This window comes from Thamnophis sirtalis, unplaced genomic scaffold (assembly GCF_051295495.1).
Source record: "Thamnophis sirtalis isolate CommonGarterSnake01/CBP01778 unplaced genomic scaffold, rThaSir2_p1.2 scaffold_2, whole genome shotgun sequence".
Taxonomy (NCBI): domain Eukaryota; kingdom Metazoa; phylum Chordata; class Lepidosauria; order Squamata; family Natricidae; genus Thamnophis; species Thamnophis sirtalis.
Genome location: NW_028261382.1, coordinates 109175611 through 109194643, shown reverse-complemented (window position 1 = coordinate 109194643; position 19033 = coordinate 109175611). Strand labels below are relative to the sequence as shown.

Below are 19033 nucleotides of genomic sequence, written 5' to 3'. Positions count from 1 at the left end.
TCTTTTGCAATTTACAGGACGGCCCTGCGGGCGAGATCTAAGCATCCCGCAGGCTGAATTCAGCCCGCGGGCCTTGAGTTTGACACCCCTGATGTAGGGAGTCACAAGGCAGCTGACATCGACAAGTTCTAGATTCTAGTATCAAGTACCAAGCAAGCACAAGTACCGGGTCAAAAGTTTTGTGCATTGAGTGCCAAATCCAATGAGTTTCAAAGAAGTTGAGTACGAAAGTAACATTGTATGAGGATGTCACAGTTTGACAAATAAAGACACAACAATTGAGATGCGCCTGCCTTTTTTCCAGAAATAGATGCGTATGTATGAACAAGCATTCCCCATAGAAACATTATTTGAAAGACAAATATCTTACCTTCCAAATTTTCAAATTTTTCGATGTTGTTTAAAGCCAGATTTAAATATTCAAGTTTCTTCAGTCGGCTCACATTTTCTGAAACATAATTATTACATGTGTCAGTTTTGCTGGGATACACTTAGCAGTGCCAATAGGTTCAGCAGTTAATCCTTAAAAAAAGAGCATCCAGACAGACATTGAAAGAGGGGGAAAAGACGTCTTCAAATAACAAAAAGATTACTTGAGCAAAATGATGAATTAATTAAATACACAGAATGTTTGTGTCAGAAAAAGAGAAGCATGGCATAAATTAAGGATCTTCTTATTCAAATGACATTCCTCTTCACTGCAAGTATTTGGAGGATTAAATTAAACTGCCCAGTTTTTTTTTAAACTTTTGAAAAATCCAAAGGATTGTTGACTGGATTAATTTGAATAAAACACACAGATTGTATCAGGGTTGACTCAAAGGTCCCTTCCCACCCTATGATTCCATGTTCTATGTCTGAGGTCTATTTTCTTTTTAGTTTAATTTAATTTACTTTATTGTCATTGCACATTGTACAATGAAATTAAATGCCGTCTTCAGGGTACATTATAACTATAAAAATAAAACAAAAACACATATCCTTCACATTCTATACAATTGAGTTGAAAACCCCTGATATTGCATTAATGTTGCACTATACACAATATAGTTACTGCCCTGGGATAGAAGCTGTTTTTCAGCCTGTTTATCCTTGTTTTTATTGTCCTGTACCATCTGCCAGATGGTAATAGTTCAAAAAAAAAAGGTGCCCAGGAAGAGATGGATCTTTAGGAATGTTTTGAACTTTTTTAAGGCAGCGGGAGCTATAAAGCTCTTCCAAAGAGGGGAGGGGGCAACCCATAATCCTCTGGGCAATGACATTAACCCTCTGGAGTGCTGTCCTATGTGCCACTGGGCAATTGGCAAACCATACAAAGGTGCAGTCAGTTAAAATACTCTCTATGGTGCAACATAGGTCACCAGCTGTTTTTTATTTCAGTTTTTCCCCATTTTAAATGATTTTTCTTCCTTAAGTTATCGTATATCTTTTCCCTTAAGTTATCATATATCTTTTTCGTTGCCCAGTACATCACTATGTACATCAGTTCACTTCACTGAGAAATATACCAACCAATTTTGGAGATCAAGTTGTTTTGGAGATAGAGAATTTTTAAATTTCGGCACCATTTGTCCAGATGTTCAATTTTCTCTATGTCCTGTTGATGCAGGGAAACTTCTTCCAAAGAGAAGAGTTCACAGTTGTTATGCTCTGCCCGCTGTCTCACCAATTCTTCCGTGACTGGAGGACATATCATAAAACAGAGAACCTGTTTCTTTCGTACAGCAGAAAGGATGCAGATTGTTCCTTGGAAATAAACTAAATTCATTCATTCATTCATTCATATACAGGAGCTTCATAAAAGCGAGCGGGATTTTTTTCAAAAAACCCACAATAAGAATGGCAAATGTCTTGTAACATGTGGCACAATGTGCTTTGATTGGCATTGTCTATTGCCATGATGGCAAACCTATGGCACATGTGCCACAGGTGGTACGCAGAGCTCTCTCTGCGGGCATGCGAGTCACCACCCCAGCTCAGCGCTTCCTATGTGTACATGCCGGCCTGCCGGTTTTCAGGTCTCTGCCGGGCATGCACAGTGGACGGTGCGCAATCATAAGATGCATGCACATGTAGGAGGAGCGGAGATCACATGCACATGGGTATGGTGTAAGGGCACATGCAGGAAGGTCGCGTGCACATGCGTGGGGACTGAGGCGCACATGGGGGGGTTACGGGCACAGAAACAGGGGCCACATGTGCATTGCATTATGGGTTCGTGCGTGCAATTTTGGCACTCCGTGCCAAAAAGATTAGCCATCACTGGCCTATCTTGTTCCATCAAATGCATGCGGTTGAGAAATGGATCTTAGCAGAGCAAAGATTTTCCTTGTCAAATGAAGAATAAATGACCCAGTGGAACAATCTCACTCAACGTTTAACCAGGCACTAATGAACCTTCAACACTTCATTATTTTGCAATCAATGCCTTTTATGCAGAGAAAAGCTCAACCTTATATTCATCAATAAAAGAAAATGGCAGGAGGAGTTTAGAGCAGCAGTCAAGCCTTTTGGCACCAGGGACTGATTTCATGGAAGATAATTTTTTCATGGATGGGGATGAAAGATGGTTTCAGTTTCATTCGCTCACCCCCCACTTAGCTCCAATTATGCAGCCTAGCTCCTAATGGGCCACAGTACCAGTCTCCCACAGCCAAAATAAATAGTGTTCTTCCATCCCATTATACCCACATGGGGATTTTAAGTGACTCAAAATATGACATTTCAACCCTATTGCTCCATTGTACAAGTGTTGTGGCCTGCAAGCAGCCAGCAGAGCTGGCAGCAGAGTTGGACAGTGAGGAGGTAGGGGAGGAACCTGGGCCAGTCCTGGAGTCTGGGGAAGGCTCTGATGATGGCTCTGTGTCAGAGGCAGAGATAGGGCCAGGGCCATCTGACAATTATCAGCTGCCCTCGGAGTCAGACATCAATGAGGCAGATGAGCAGCTGGAGCTTGTTCCCAGTGTGAGCATGTGCAGAGTTGCCAGACGAAGGGAACAGCTAAAGAACAGGGGTCGACTTGGGAGTAAGGCCACAGGTGGACAATGAATGGCCCCTCCCAAAGGAAATAAAAGAGGAACGAAAAGGGAGTGGAGTTTGCAGGAGACAATTAGTTCACTTAATTGGTTCGTGACTCTCCGAGATTGCTTCCCAGGTTTTGCACATATCGGCCTGTCACCTCTCCAAGCCAGATAAGGTCTGTGACTGTAAATCCTCCCTTGAAAGACTTTGCTGGATGGGAATGAGCAGAATTCACAGCAAATTAATAAAAAAGGAGTTTTTGTCAGGACAAGGAGTTTGCTTCATGCTCTTGGGAAACCTTGGTCAGAACACACGTTTCTTTGAAAGATGATCCCTCCCTAAAATCAGTAAGAGACATTTTAGAAAACCTGCATTTTAAATGTGAATACACTAGTATCAGATAATCAGTATATGGAATAAATCCTTCTTGATGGGGGTATCGAAAAGATAAAAGAATTTACATGCAAGAACCTTGAAGTTGAGATTCACCCCATGGGGGTATAGATCAACCCTCAGGGGGAGGGATGTCAGTTCCTCTCACCCGTTCCAGCCCACCTCGCATGAGAGAAAACAAGAGAGAGGAACTAATGGAGTGAGAGATTTAAAAATGTGTATGATTTATCCAGTTAAGCTTTAGAACCTGATTTATATTATTAAATGTATATTTGAGATTTAACTTGCAAATTTAATTTACATTGAATAGAAATAAAATCGTTCATATTTAAGGGAATTATTTTGTATATTTTATTTTTAGACGCACTTTAGAACTTGATTTATATTACGTTTATAATATTTGAAATTTAGCTTATAGGTGTAATTTACATTGAATAGAAAGTAATAGTTCATATTTAAGTGAATGTGTATATTTTATTTTTAGATAAACTTTACAACTTGATTTATATCAAATTGATAATATTTGATATTAACTGATATATTTAATTTATATTACTTTTAAGAGAAAGTATTTAAATTACAGGTAATATTTAAGTGAATTATTTTTTTACATGTTAAATATATATTTATATAAATATATAAAACACTATGTTATACATACATACATGCACGCACTGTATTTCACAATATATATGTGTGTGTGTGTGTGTGTGTGTGTTTTATTTGTGCTGATAAATAAATAAAGGGAGACTAGTATAGATCTATTTCAAGCTATTTAGTCTCATCAGCTAGCCATACCCTTACTGGGATTTGAACCTGGGCTATATTACATACTAGGCAGAGATCTTAGCCATTAGGCCACAGGCTCTTATCTGTTATCATATGTATATGTATATGTATATGTATATGTATATGTATATGTATATGTATATGTATATGTATATGTATACACACATACATACATACATACACATACATACATACACACACATACATACATATACACATACATACATACACACACACACACATACACACACACACACACACACACACACACACACACACACATATATATATATATATATATATATATATATATATATATGAGAATTAAAATTATATGCAAATACACACACACACACATACACACATTCTTCTATTAATAATAATAAATCAGGGGATGGGGCTGATGGGACTTGTAGTCTAACCCCTACACCCTCCGGATGCCAGGACTGAGGGAGCCTGGTTCGAAGGACACCCGGGCTTCGGGTAGGTAGGAAGCTGCTTTGCCTTTCCTGACTCGGGGGGCGGGGGGGTGGGAAGAGACTACAAAGCCCATCGCGGCGCAGCCGATGGGAGTTGTAGTCCGCCCTTTCCGGACGAGGCCGGCTTGCAAGTGGTCTCCCGAAGGCCTGCGTAGCAAACTTGGAGTCCCCCCCGTCCCTCCCATGCCACCGCGGCTGAGGAGCGGCTACTCACTCCGCCCCATGGCCGCCGCCGCCGCCCTCGCCTCCCTCGGCAGCTCCTGCAGGGCGCTGGCGGGGACGCCGCTTTGCGGTCGCCACGGCAACCAGATAAGGCGGGATCACGCACCTCGCTAGACACGCCCACCCGGGCGGAGAAAGCAACTCAAGAGATTAGAAAAAGGACCCAATCTACCCACAGTTCGGGTACTGCAGCGAGCGCTGCGTTCTCCGAGTGGCTGTCCCGATGCGGTGTCCTCTAGCCGGGGAAGACTACAATTTCAGATTAATCAGATTAGTCAATTTAACAGAGTTGGAAGGGATCTTGTAGGTCATCTAGCCCAACCCCCCGCCCTTCCATTATCGCCACACACACCCACTCCGACTCCTGTAAAATGGGTAAAGGCTGTCAATAAATTTGATCAATGGGCTGCAGCCGTTTGGGAAAAGCAAATCCTTTGCAGATAATCTGGAAGTGAAGAATTTTTCTTCCCCTTCCAACCTGTTTCTTGGATTTGCGTGGAAAATAAACTAAAGAGAAGTCGCTCGGATACCGGAATTGTTGAAATATCGGGGCGGGGAGTCGCTTCCATTGAGATAGGGACGGATGAGAAGCGCCGCCTTTCCCTTTAGCATTTGGCAGAGATTTTAAATGATGGGAAAATTCATAGACCCTTCTTATTATTACGGATAGTCCTTGACTTACGACCACAATTGAGCCACAAATTTCTGGGGCTAAGCGAGACAGTGTTCTGTGAAGTGAGTTCTGCTCCACTTTACGACCTTTCTTGCCACCATTGTTAAGCAAACCACTGCAGTTGTTAAGCGAATCTGGTTCCCCCATTGACTTTGTCAGAAAGTCTCCAAAGGGGATGATGTGACCCCTACAACCCGTCATAAATATGAATCGGTTGCTGTGCTTCTGAATGTTGATCACGTGATTGCAACAGTCATCAATGTGAAAAATGGTCATCATTCATTTTTTTTTCTGTGTTTTTATAACTTTGAAGAGTCACTAAAAGGAATGGTTGTGAGTTAAGGGCTACCCATATTTATTAAACTTGTCCTCAATAAGTTTCTTTGATTTTGATATGGTAACTTAGCTCATTGATTGTAGTTTGAAAGGTATGACTTTTAATAACAACGCAATTTTGTGACCCAAACTATTCAAAGTTTAAATTAACTGATGGGCTTATTTGTAAAAGACTGGGTATCCTCCTGCCTTGTATTCTGTCTTTTTTAACAGATTAACAGAGTTGGAAGGGACCTAGTAGGTCATCTAGCCCAACCCCCCACTCACGCAGAAGACCGTACACCGTTTCTGACAAATGGCAGTCCAATCTCTTCTTGAAAGCCTCCAGTGATGAAGTTCCCACAACTTCCGAAGGCAACTTCAGTTCCATTGGTTGATTGTTCTCACTGTCAGAAAGTTCCTCCTTATTTCCAGGATGAATCTCCTTTGTCAGTTTCCATCCATGATTCCTTGTCTCTCCTTCAGGTTGCTTTGGAGAATAGGTGGACCCCCTCCACTCTTTGGCAGCCCCTCACATATTGGCACACTGCTATCATGTCTCCCCCTGGTCCTTCTCGTCTCTAAACTAGCTATGCCCAGTTCCTGTAACCATTCTTCATATGATTTAGTCTCCAGCCTTGGCTCAGTTCCATCCTTAAAATCTATGTATACAGGAAGTCCTCGGGTTACAACTGCAATTGAGGCCAAAATTTATGTTGCTAAGTGAGACATTTAAGTGAGTTTTGTCCCATTGTACAACCTTTCTTGCCGCAGTTAGGTGAATCACTGCAGTTCAGAGGTGGGTTCCTACCAGTTCGCACCTATTCGGTAGAACCGGTTCGTCAAATCTACCGAACCAGTAAGAAGAGGTTCCACCAGTGGACCCAGAAAGCAGGCCACACCTACAGAAGAGGTTCCAAAAAATTTTGAAACTCACCACTGGCAAGGATCTTGTAACTTGACAGCTTTAAGACTTGCATGCTTCAATGCCAGAGTTTCTGAATAGCTACTTGGACCGACCTAAGTACTAATTCATAATTTCATATCCGGTCACATGGATGGCAAGCCACTCCCATCTGGTCACATGGGTGGCAAGCCACACCCACAAAGGAGGCCACACCCACAGAGTAGGTTCCCACAATTTTTGAAATCCACCACTGCTGCAGTTGTTAAATTAGTAACATGGTTGTTAAATGAATCTGGCTTGCCCATTGACTTTGCTTGCCAGAAGGGGGCAAAAGGGGATTAAATGATCCCTGAGGCATTGCAACCCTCATAAATATGAGTCAGTTGCCAACATCTGAATTTTGATCATATGGCCATGGGGGAGATATAAGGGTTATAAGTGTGAAAAATAGTCATGTCACTTTTTTCAGTGTTGTAGCTTCAAACAGTCACTAAACTAATGGTTTTAACTCAAGGACTAGCTGTATTCATTTTTGATACACCTAGGTTTATTATTAGCTCTAAGATGCATTCTTCAGCAGAGCAGCATCAAACAGGAATTGCTTTTTGCTATAGGAAAATTAAATGTAGCTTAATGCTCACAGTGAGGGCAAATTATACAGTGCTGTTGGAAGAAATGCCTGCCCTTTTAATATTTCCTAAAATATTTCTTTTTTCTGGGAGAGGGATGGGTGCTAACGTCCTACAGTACCTTACACTCTTGAATTGAATTGCACATATACAGTATTTCCTGACTAATATCTGCACTAATAAGCCAGAAAGATACCAGTTGCTGTAGAGCGGAGGTGTCAAATTCAAGGCCAGTGGTCCAGATTTGGCCTGCGGCCGTGCCTGTTAATACCAAAGGCCCGCGAGTGCCTCTGTTGGCCATTTCTATTTACTATCCTGGAAATTTACCGCATTTTTCAGAGTATAAGACGCACCAGGTAATTTTTTTTTTTTTAAAAGTTTTTACACTCTGCAGACCTCCCCAAAACGGCTCATTTTTTGTGAAAACAGGCCCATTTTGTTCATCTGCCTGACTAATGTCTGACTCTGAAGGCAGCTGATAACTGGCATACGGCTCTGGTCCCCTCTCTGCCTCCGACACAGAGCCCTCATCAGAGCCTTTCCCAGACTCCAGGACTGGCCCATGTTCCTCCCCAACCTCCTCACTGTCCGAATCTGCTGCCAGCTCTGCTGGCCCTTGGCGGGCCACAACAATAGAAGACATGAGTATATTTGCAAAATCAGGAGCTGGCAGACCACAACAAGGAAATGGTGTGTTCTAGACATGAAAGCTGCTGGGATTTCAGCTCAGAATCCAGACAGATTACTTAGATCAATTATTACGTATAAAGGAAGATTTATACAGCTCTTTAAAAGAATCTCACCGACAAGGGGAGGAATTTGCACTCTCTTCTTTTCAATATTCTAGACAGACTGTTGAGTAGGACTTGGTGGGCTACCAACAAGATTTCTGAGGTCCACCAAGAAAAAAGAGGTACACCTTTTATACCTAAATAGGACCCTTTGAAATTCAAATTTAATGAATTTATATGCCGCCTAATCCCGAAGGACTCCGGGCGGTTTACAGCATACAGCTCTAAAAGGATAAGAATTAAAAAATAGGGAAGAGAAACAGGTTAAAAAAGAAACACGTCATGCACTCAAACTAAATGGGGCTGGACCTCATTCATGAGGTCAACAGCCCCAGGCCTGCCGGAATAGCCAGGTTTTAGTAGCCTTTCGGAAGGCCGAGAGAGTGGGAAGGGTCCGGATTTCTGGGGTTAGATCGTTCCATAGGGTCGGAGCAGCTACAGAGAAGGCCCTCCACCAAGGAGTCGCCAGTCGGCATTGTCCGGTCGACGGCACCCGGAGAAGGCCCATCCTGTGAGATCTTATCAGCCGTTGGGAGGTATGTGGCAGAAGACGGGTCTCGCAGATATCCGGGTCCTAGGCCATGTAGGGCTTTGAGACTTCAGAGCAGCCGAAACAGCTCTCACAATGTCTGACCTGTTCCAGGAGGGTTGCCAGCTGTTGCTCGCCCTCCCATCTGCTCACCTAGAGTTTTGGTAATTTTTCTCTACCAGGGAGTCAAGACAGCCATACCGGAGGATCCTGCTTTCCCTTTACCTGCCCAAGTGGCTATTTTAGGTACAGCTGACAGGGGACAAGGCTGTGGTACAAAAATTGTGACACAACAATAGGCCCAACAGGTAAGTAGCACTCTGTTTAGCCTTTGCAAAGGGTTGGGCTGTGTAGTTTCAGATACAGAGAGAAGCTGATAGGTCCCAACTGTCCTTCACAGGATACAGCCGCTTCACCAATGCAGAAGAACAAGCTCAGCCAGTGACTACAAAGATCTACCAGGTGAGCATGGAAGAATTTCTGGACCAAAACTCTACGGAACTGCAAAAATGAACCAAGCTCCTGCAACATATGCCTCCAACCAGTTTGGGACATGGATGCCGTTACCATCATCATTTGCCCTCTGTCCTCCCGGGCTGGAATATTTATCCCAACTTGATTGGTTGTTAATCCACCAGAAATACGAAATCCTGGAAATCCTCACGACTTTCGAAACAGCCAACAAGTACGAAGTGAGAAACAGGCTGGGGGAAATGGTGTATTTCGCCACCGAAGAGAACAACTGCCTCGTGAGGAATTGCCTCGGGACCTTGAGGCCTTTCACTATGGTGATCTCCAACCACGTGGGGCAACAGGTCATGCAACTCGCGCGCCCTTTCCGTTGCGACGGCTGCTGCTGCCCGTGCTGCCTGCAAGAATTGGAAGTCCAGGCCCCGCCGGGCTTACCCATCGGCTACATCCAGCAGCTGTGGCACCCCTTCCTGCCCAAATTTGCCCTCCAAAACGAAGCTCACCAAGATGTCCTGAAAATCATTGGACCTTGCATTACGTCCACCTGCTTTGGCAATGTGGTATTTGAGGTGAAGTCGCTGGATGAACAGACCAGAGTTGGGGAGATTTCTAAGCAATGGGGAGGTGTCCTCCAGGAGTTCTTCACAGATGTGGATTTTCTTGGAATCTCCTTCCCTCTTGATCTTGACGTTAAAATGAAAGCAGTGATGCTCGCGGCTGGTTTCCTCCTTGATTTCATTTACTTTGAAGGAGGGGGCGGAGGGGGGGGAAGATGTTGTGTTTGGTGTTAAAAGCTGACTGTCCCTGAACTATAAAACCTTTAGAGAAAGTCCTTGTGCTTTTCTAGTCTTGCTTGGCTAAAATGGAGAGTCGGGTTTCCTTACTAGAGATTGTTTTAGGATAACAAATATTAACGCTTATCTTTGATATTATTTGGTCCGTAAACCTTTCCTGCACTTGTAGGAGAAGAATTATTTCAGGACGTGACTGTATTTTAGGAATTCAAACCGAAAGAAAATAAGTTTTCTTTCGCTTACAGTTTGGTTAAGAAATCTTGGATGTTTTTTTAAAGGTTCCCTTCATTTTGAAGGAATATGTGAATCAATATGGGCTATTTGCTTTTATTATGAATTGCTTATGTTACTATATAATTGTTACTTATTAAACCAATATTTGCTGTTTGCTTCTGATATTATATACCGCTAGAAATCATTTATTAAGAATTAAGCTTTGTTATTGGCTTCTGCTTGTATTATTGTATACTGTCAGAAATTAGTTGTTTTCTAGCCTAGCAAATTGTAACCTTAATACTGGATGGCATTACTGCAAATGTTATCTCACTGCTAAGTCTCGCTTCTATTCTTGGCTTCAAAGCTAGGCACATTCTTGAAAACATAGAAGAAATTGTTACACAGGAATATCAGGCCGCATAGATAAAGGAACCAAACTAGAGAGTTTTCCTGGCTCATAAATCCTTAAAGCAAAAGAACAAAAGAATGCTTTAAAGATCACGTTGGTAACTACTCTTTGTCTCTAGTTGCATAAACTTTGTTTTATCTGATATATATATATGTATGTATGTATGTATGTATGTACGTATGTATGTATTATACATATATATATATATTACTCTGAGCCACTCTTACAGTGTGTAGCTATTCCTTACATGCATTCGTTTGTATGTTTTGGATATAGTTTTTTGTCACCCAGCTTTTGCTATGGCCATAAATAAAAACTGATATTTTTTGCGAGCCTTTTCTCGAGTCTGACTCTCTTTGGCATTTCAGTGGCTCGGGGAAACAGCTGGAACCTTACAATTTGTTCATCGTAATTTTTGAGATCTTAGGGAAGAGTGCATAGAAATAACACAAAGAGGATATTCCAACATTTTATAATTATACTGCCCCCAGTGTAGCTGTAGGACTGAAATGCTACATCTTCAGAAAGGGACGTGTTCTGGTTTGAAAGCTATGGTCTTTAATAGAAGTTAGAATAACAGGGTTGGAAGGGATCGTAGAGGTCTTCTAGTCCAGCGGTCACCAACTGGTGGTCCGTGGGCCACCGGTGGTCCATGGGAAAATTGTGGTGGTCTGCAGAAAAATCTGGACATTGTTTGCATTTTTAATGTTTTTATTACCATGTTTCCCCGGGGCCTTATTTTGTTTTAGGATTGAAAATAAGCACTTGGGCTTATTTTTGGGGAGGTTTTATGGTTTTTGAGGTGCAGAAGGCGGCGAGCACAATCACCTCATGGCTTTGTGGCCCCTTATCCTCAGCCCGTGGATCAGCTGAGCCAGTGAGGGCTGGGAATTCTTACTTCTACCATAAGCACACGCTTCCCACTGTTGGAAGAAATGTCCTTCTGGGTTCGGCTCCAAGTGGGGAAAAAGACACTGGAGACATGGAGGCTGCTTGGAAAGATGGTTTTAATGGTGGACAGGACTACATGGCTTGAGCCCTGAACAGAAAAGGTGATCACATGCTTCAATGTTGGTGGAGAAAAAGAGAAGGAAGGACAGAGATGCTGAGTCCCTGGTTTTATACCCTCTCTGGCCTTTGATCTTGATCTTGTATTCTGTTTGGTTGTCAGACTCCCATGGGGCCAGGCAGGGGCAACTCTCGAGGCTGCGTTTTGAACCCAGGTTTGGTTGAGTTCTCAGATGCCATGTGGCGAGTTGGGTAAAAGGGCCAATATTATCATGCCTTAATCCCATCACTCTGGATCTGAAGGGGAGAGCTCTTTATTATGTAAAGTGGACTAGCTCAGGCTTTAATGGCTCATTGACAAAGCGGGGGTGGGCAGGAAGCTGCAGGAAGCTATTCTGCCTTTTAAAACATGTTTCTTCCTTTCTCACATCCAGAGAAATATTCTGCCTTTTCAATATTTCCTAGGATATTTCATTTTTTCTGGGAGAGGGCTGGGTGATAACTTCCTACACCACAATTGTCTTTTCCTCAAGCCGCTGGGGTGAAGGGGGGCGATTTCAATGGGCCACAGCAGGGCTTTCTGCCTCATCATAGCAGCAGCCTGACTAACACCCGAGCCCCAGGCCTGGTGGAATGCAAACCATGGTTGCCGCCTGCTCCAGAGCCACAAACTGTGCTGAGGAAGAGAGGGGCTCTCGGCTGCAAGGTGGCCTGGCGTCATAGTCAGGGCTAGGGCTATCGAGAGTGCGGCACCTGGAGGTCTCTCGCGCATGGCCCTTGCTGGCTTAGCTGATTCATGGGCCGTGGTTAAGGGGTCAAGCAGTGGTGGGAGGAGGTGGGCAATGGGGCACACTCTGTGGTTTTGTGGTTTCGGGAGGCTTCAGGGAGGCCTGCTAGGCCCAAAATTAGGGTGTGGGGATTGCCCCCCCCCCCCGCAGCCTATTTTTGCCCCAGGTGTCTTCAGGGAGGCCTGCTAGGCCCAAAATGGGGCGCAGGGGCGTGTGCGCACCTCCCCCCCCCCGTAGCCTATTTTTAATCCCAGAAGACTTCAGGGAGGCCTGCTAGGCCCGAAATGTGGTGCCAGGAAGGGGGGGGGGGGAAGGGGTCATGCCAGGGGTGGGTTTCAGGCGGCTCGCAGCGGTCCCCGCGAACCGGTTGGTCGGCGAACCCGGAAGTAAGTAACTTCCGGGAACGCCGAAGGGTCCACCCGCCCGCCCGCGTTTCTTACCCGGTTTTGACGAGTTCTGCACTTCCACGCATGCGCAGGACGCATACAGCGCCTGCGCGATCCTCCAGGAGCAGCTGGAGCATCGCACAGACGCTAGTACGCATGCGCGCACTGCGCGCGTGCACGAGGACGCCGCCGGCCCCGTTCCAACCGAACCGGTTGGAACGGGGCGAGAAACCCACCCCTGGGTCATGCACATGCGCGGGAGGAGCGTGGGAGAGTGTGCATGCATGCACAGGGGGGCAGGATGCATTGCATTATGGGTGTAGGCGTGGGCAGGTACAGGCGTGTTGTCGCACGCGCGCGTGCAATGTTGGCACGCGAGGAGGAGAAAAAGGTTAGCCATCTAGACAGACTATTAGGTAGGACTTGGTGGGCCACCAAAAAGGTTTCTGAAGTCCACCAATAGACCATCACCAAAAAGCGAGACACTCTCTTGTTCCTAAATCGGACCCTTTTGAGACTTCGAAGCGGCTGAAACAGCTCTCACAATGTCTGACCTGATCCAGGAGGGCTGCCTGCTGTTGCTCACCCTCCCATCTGCTCACCTGAAGTATTGGTAATTTCCTCTACTGGAGAGTCAAGACAGCCATACAGGAGGATCCTACTTTTCTTTTGTATTGTATTGTATTGTATTTTATTATTTGTATGCCGCCCTTCTCCGGGAGGACTCAGGGCGGCGAACAATTCAAAAGGGGGAAAGGGGGAACATAAAAACGAAATACAAATAATAAAAATAGGCAACAGTCGCACAACCATACATGTCGAGAGGGGAGGGAACTCATCACCCCCAGGCCTGCCGGCAAAGCCAGGTTTTGACGGCTTTTCGGAAGGCCTGGAGAGAGGTGAAGGTCCGAATCCCTGCGGGGAGTTCATTCCAGAGGGCCGGAGCTGCCACAGAGAAGGCCCTTCCCCGGGTAACAGCCAGGTGGCATTGGCTGGTGGATGGCACCCGGAGGAGGCCAACCCTGTGAGATCTAATGGGTCTGTGGGAGGTAATTGGCAGCAGGCGGTCTCTCAAGTACCTGGGTGGATTTTTTTAGGTCCGTCTGGGTTTTCATGAAAGTTCAGGAGAGAAAGTTGAGGCACAAAAATTGTGACACAACAATAGGCCCAACAGGTAAGTAGCACCCTCTTTAGCCTTTGCAAAGAGTTGGGCTGTTTAGTTTCAGATACAGAGAGAGGCTGATGGGACCCATTTGTCCTTTTCAGAATACAGTCACATCTCCAATGCAGAGGAACAAGCTAAGCTAGTGATTACAAAGATCTACCAGGTGAGCATGGAAGAATTTCTGGACCAAAACTGTATGGACTTGCAAAAATGAACCCACCTCCTACCGCTATAACACCATATGGCTTCAGCAGCAATGACATGTGGATGCCATTACCACCATCATTTTCCCTCTGTCCTCCCGGGCTGGAATATTTATCCTACCTTGATTGGTTGTTAATCCACCAGAAATATGAAATCCTGGAGCTGATCACATCTTTCGAAACAGCCAACAAGTACGAAGTGAGAAACAGGCTGGGGGAAATGGTGTATTTCGCCACCGAAGAGAACAACTGCCTCGTGAGGAATTGCCTCGGCACCTTGAGGCCTTTCACCATGGTGATCTCCAACCACGTGGGGCAACAGGTCATGCAACTCGCGCGCCCTTTCCGTTGCGATGGCTGCTGCTGCCCGTGCTGCCTGCAAGAATTGGAAATCCAGGCCCCGCCGGGCTTACCCATCGGCTACATCCAACAGCTGTGGCACCCCTGCCTGCCCAAATTTGTCCTCCAAAACGAAGCCCACCGAGATGTCCTGAAAATCATTGGACCTTGCATTACATCCGCCTGCTTTGGCGATGTGGTATTTGAGGTGAAGTCGCTGGATGAACAGATCAGCGTTGGGAAGATTTCTAAGCAATGGGGAGGTGTTCTCCAGGAGTTCTTCACGGATGTGGATTTTCTTGGAATCTCCTTCCCTCTTGATCTTGACGTTAAAATGAAAGCAGTGATGCTCGCGGCTGGTTTCCTCCTTGATTTCATTTACTTTGAATCAGGTGGAGGAGGTGGACAACAATATACTGTTTGGTCTTAATAGCCGTCCATCCCTGCATTATAAAACCTTTAGAGAATGTCCTTGTGTTGATCTATTCTTCCTTGGCTAAAATGGGGAGCCAGGTTTGCTTACTGAAGATTTGAGAATAACAAATATTAAAGGGACAGAGCTAAGCAAGGTTAAAAAGAGAGAATGGAACGCAGCTTTATTTTTTGCAAATAAACTCCCCAGTTAATTTGGAATTTGAATGGTTGGGATCACACAGTTGCTGCTGATGACCAGGGGGTTGGACTAGAAGACCTTCAAGATCTCTCCCAACCCTCTTATTCTATTAATAGCAATAGCAATAGCAGTTAGACTTATATACCGCTTCATAGGGCTTTCAGCCCTCTCTAAGCGGTTTACAGAGTCAGCATATTGCCCACAACAACAATCTGAGTCCTCATTTTACCCACCTCGGAAGGATGGAAGGCTGAGCCGGTGAGATTTGAACAGCCGAACTGCAGAACTGCAGTCAGCTGAAGTAGCCTGCAGTGCTGCACTTAACCACTGCGCCACCTCGGCTCATTAAAAACCCATAGTTTTCAATCCAGAATCACTGGACTCAAGGCAGCATGCCAAAACCAAAGGAACAAATCATGAAGTTGACTACAAGTTTAATAAAATACTGGTAGCCCTCAACTTACAACCAATCATTTAGTGACTGTTCAAAAATGGGGAAAAAAAATGAATTACAACCATTTTTTTACACTTACAACCTTCACAGCATCCTCATGTTCCTGTGATCCAAATTCAGAAGCTTGGCAATTGACGCCTATTTTTGCCGGTTGCAGTGTCCCTGGGAGTTGAAGTTCACACAACCTAAAATGGTCAGAGTTGAAAAACACCAATATATCTGGATCTGGTTGAAGAGGGTGGCAAAAGTGTGCCAATGATTTTAAGCAGCATGTCCATTGCCCACAAAAATGCGTAGCGGAAGATAGCGATGAGCTAGGTAGGGAATGAAATACAGGTTACAAAAGGGTGGTAGCCCAAGGATTATTTTTCTGTTTCAATGGCTAAAACATCCGAATTCAAACTAGAATGGAAGGGAAGGGAGGAGGAAGTATTAATTTTCATTCAATCAGAGGTGGGCTCCTATCAGTTGGGACTGGTTTCCCCAAGTAGGTAATAACTCGGCCTGCCATGGCCCTGAACCAGTTCTACCAGCGGCGCCGCCATCTTGATTTTCAGCTCTGCGCATGTGCAAAACAATCTCCATTGCAGAAATTTAATTTTTTCCCCATTTCCCTACCCACTCTCATGGCCTTCTGAAAAGCTATTAAAACCTGGCTTCTCCGGCAGGCCTCTTGATTGAGGTCCAGCCCCGCTTAGACTGGGTGCATGTTGTGTTCTTTTAACCTGCTGTGTCTTATTTGTTTTAATTTCATTTTTTAAAAATCTTTTCTTCATATTTCTTATTTCTGTAAGCCGCCTGGAGTCCTTCGGGATTGGGCGGCCTATAAATTCAATAAATAGAATAGAAATAGAATTTTCTAACGTTGTGTGCATGCGCAGACCTTTTTAGGCACAAATGCCCATGTGTGAGGAACATGTGTTTGATGTGCGCATCAGTGAAGCAAGCGTGCGCAAATATTTTTGCGTGCTGAACCGGCAGTAATGCTGGCAGCAACCCACCCTTGCATTCAATCTTTGTTCAGAACCGAAACATCCCTTTTTTCACTGTCATGATAGAAACCCTAAAACCAGATGTATTCACACCTGTCCATCATGATTACAAATAAGCAAAAGTGCATTAGGACACCACAGTGAATGCGTTGTCCTTTCATATTTGCCTTGCACTGCATGGAAGTCTGTAAGGAGTAAAGTCTTGTTTAATGCTACTACGACATACATCTGCCTCTTTTCCACCAGGTGGATGTGACTAAGCTAAGCATAACTCTGCCCTCTATGGCTTAATAAGGGTTTTTTAAAATTCTCTCTCTATAGGTAGTCCTTGACATAAGACCACAATTGGGCTAGGGCTTCCATTGCTGAGACGTGTAGTCATTAAGTGTGTTGCATTTGATTTTATGAGCTTTTTTTCCTGCAGCCACTAAGTGGATCACCATTTTTTTTTTAAAGGAAATTTGGCTTCTCCATAACTCGCCCGCAGCCATCTGGGAAGGTTGCAAACGGTGATCACAAAACCCTGGGACATTGCATTCGTTGTAAGTATGTGCCAGTTGGCAATCACCTGAATTTAAATCATATAACGCCAGTGGTGTTATAATGGGTGTAACTGCGAGGATTGGTTGTAATCTGTCAGGCGTGCCTCATTCAACATCCAAGAAAGGAAAAAAACCCAACTCCAATTAGTTAGAGAAAAGGCACTTTTACTGAATATGAAATGAAAACAATAGCAGTTAGACTTATATACCGCTTCATAGGGCTTTCAGCCCTCTCTAAGCAGTTTACAGAGAGTCAGCATATTGCCCCCAACAATCTGGGTCCTCATTTTACCCACCTCGGAAGGATGGAAGGCTGAGTCAACCCTGAGCCGGTGGGATTTGAACCGCTGAACTGCTGATCTAGCAGTAGCCTGCAGTGCTGCATTTAACCACTGCGCCACCTTGGCTCTTCAGCGAAAGTGAAGCAAGATCTGAAGCAAAAAGGTGCAAACTTGTACATATCAAAAGTTATCCAAATCCCTCCTAATTAACCAGGCCCAATCTCCAATCTCCAACCCCCCCAAAGGTGTCACGTGGGGTGCATCTTCAAGTGGCTTCATTCAGTTGATATGCAGAGAAGGTTAGCCTTGACCAGTGGGGGGTTTCAAAAAATGTTCGAACCTTTGTGGGAGTGGCTTGCCGCCCCATGTGACCGGATGGGAGTGGCTTGCCGCCCATGTGACCAGCTATGAAGATGCCGGCGACACTTGTCAGAACCACCTTAAATTACCTCTCACACACAGCACTGGCATGCATAAGAATATGATGTAAACTTGTTTTTTAAAAGGCATCTTTGGTTTGCGTTAAAACAACTTCAACACACGCAATGTTCTGATTGCACCACAAACGCAGGAGTCATCCTTACCTTTCACAGAGGCACTGAGCTTTATAAATATGAGCATGATAGTGTAGAATAATCATATCCAAGGACCAGTGGTGGGTTTCAAAATTTTTTGGAACCTCTTCTGTAGGTGTGGCCTGCTTTCCGGGTCCACTGGTGGAACCTCTTCTAACCGGTTCGGTAGATTTGACGAACCGGTTCTACCAAATAGGTGTGAACTGGTAGGAACCCACCTCTGGCCTTGACCAAACCCAAACACGGACCTTCAGCATGTGCAAAAGATGGAGAGAATAAAACTCCCTTCTTCGAGATATCTCCACCCGCACAATTTCATTTATTGAATTGAATTTCATTTCATTTATTGAATTTCTAGGCCGCCCAATCCCGAAGGACTCCGGGCGGCTTACAGAAATGAAAAATATTAAAAAAAGAATTAAAAACAATAAGACACAACAAAGTTAAGAAGAAGCACAACATACACCCAATCGGGGGTGGGGGGGCTGGACCTCAATCAAGAGGTCAACAGCCCCAGGCCTGCCGGAAAAGCCAGGTTTTAATAGCTTTGCGGAAGGCCATGAGAGTGGGCAGGGCCTGGATCTCTGGGGGCAGCTCATTCCATAGGGCCGGAGTGGCAACAGAGAAGGCCCTACTCCTAGGTGTCGCCAGCCGGCATTGTCCCGCTGAAGGCACCCGGAGAAGGCCCATCCTGTGCGATCTTATTGGTCTAAGGGAGGTATGTGGCAGAAGACGGTCTCGCAGGTATCCGGGTCCTATTGTATACAATGCCAATTCCCCTCCCAAATACTATGAGCCCCCTTCCTCCCCATTGCTATGGCAGCCGATAGCAAGTAAGCGACACAGTAATCTTTTTGCAGCACCTTTTCTCAGAACTGTAACACTGTATAACTGTCACCAAAAGAACAGTCGTGAATTGAGGACTGTTTCTCTATGTATTCAACATACCAAAGATTTATCACCATCACTAAATCAACATCACCCTCCCACCTGCTCACCTGAGGTTTTGGTAATTTTCTCTACTGGAGAGTCAAGAGGATCCTACTTTC

The 19033-nt window shown here is 44.8% G+C and overlaps 2 protein-coding genes and 1 pseudogene across 2 annotated transcripts in view; 2 read left to right on the top strand and 1 right to left on the bottom strand.

Annotated features, from left to right (window-relative positions):
* DNAAF11 (dynein axonemal assembly factor 11) overlaps positions 1-5000 on the bottom strand; it is a 44487-nt gene extending 39487 nt beyond the window's left edge. The window contains exons 1-3 of the mRNA XM_087703845.1: positions 4897-5000; positions 1513-1680; positions 371-448 (exon numbers count right to left, since the gene is read on the bottom strand). Of these exons, the coding sequence (XP_087559971.1) occupies positions 371-448; positions 1513-1680; positions 4897-4906 (256 nt within the window). The 5' untranslated portion in view covers positions 4907-5000. The remainder of the gene's footprint in view (positions 1-370; positions 449-1512; positions 1681-4896) is intronic.
* Positions 5001-9257: 4257 nt separating this feature from the next.
* LOC148049123 (phospholipid scramblase 1 pseudogene) lies at positions 9258-14199 on the top strand (annotated as a pseudogene).
* A 47-nt stretch (positions 14200-14246) lies between these two features.
* On the top strand, positions 14247-14957 carry LOC148049122 (phospholipid scramblase 1-like). Its single transcript, XM_087703565.1, has one exon. The coding sequence runs from the start codon at positions 14247-14249 to the stop codon at positions 14955-14957; it is 711 nt and encodes a 236-aa protein (XP_087559691.1).
* The last annotated feature ends 4076 nt before the right edge of the window (positions 14958-19033 follow it).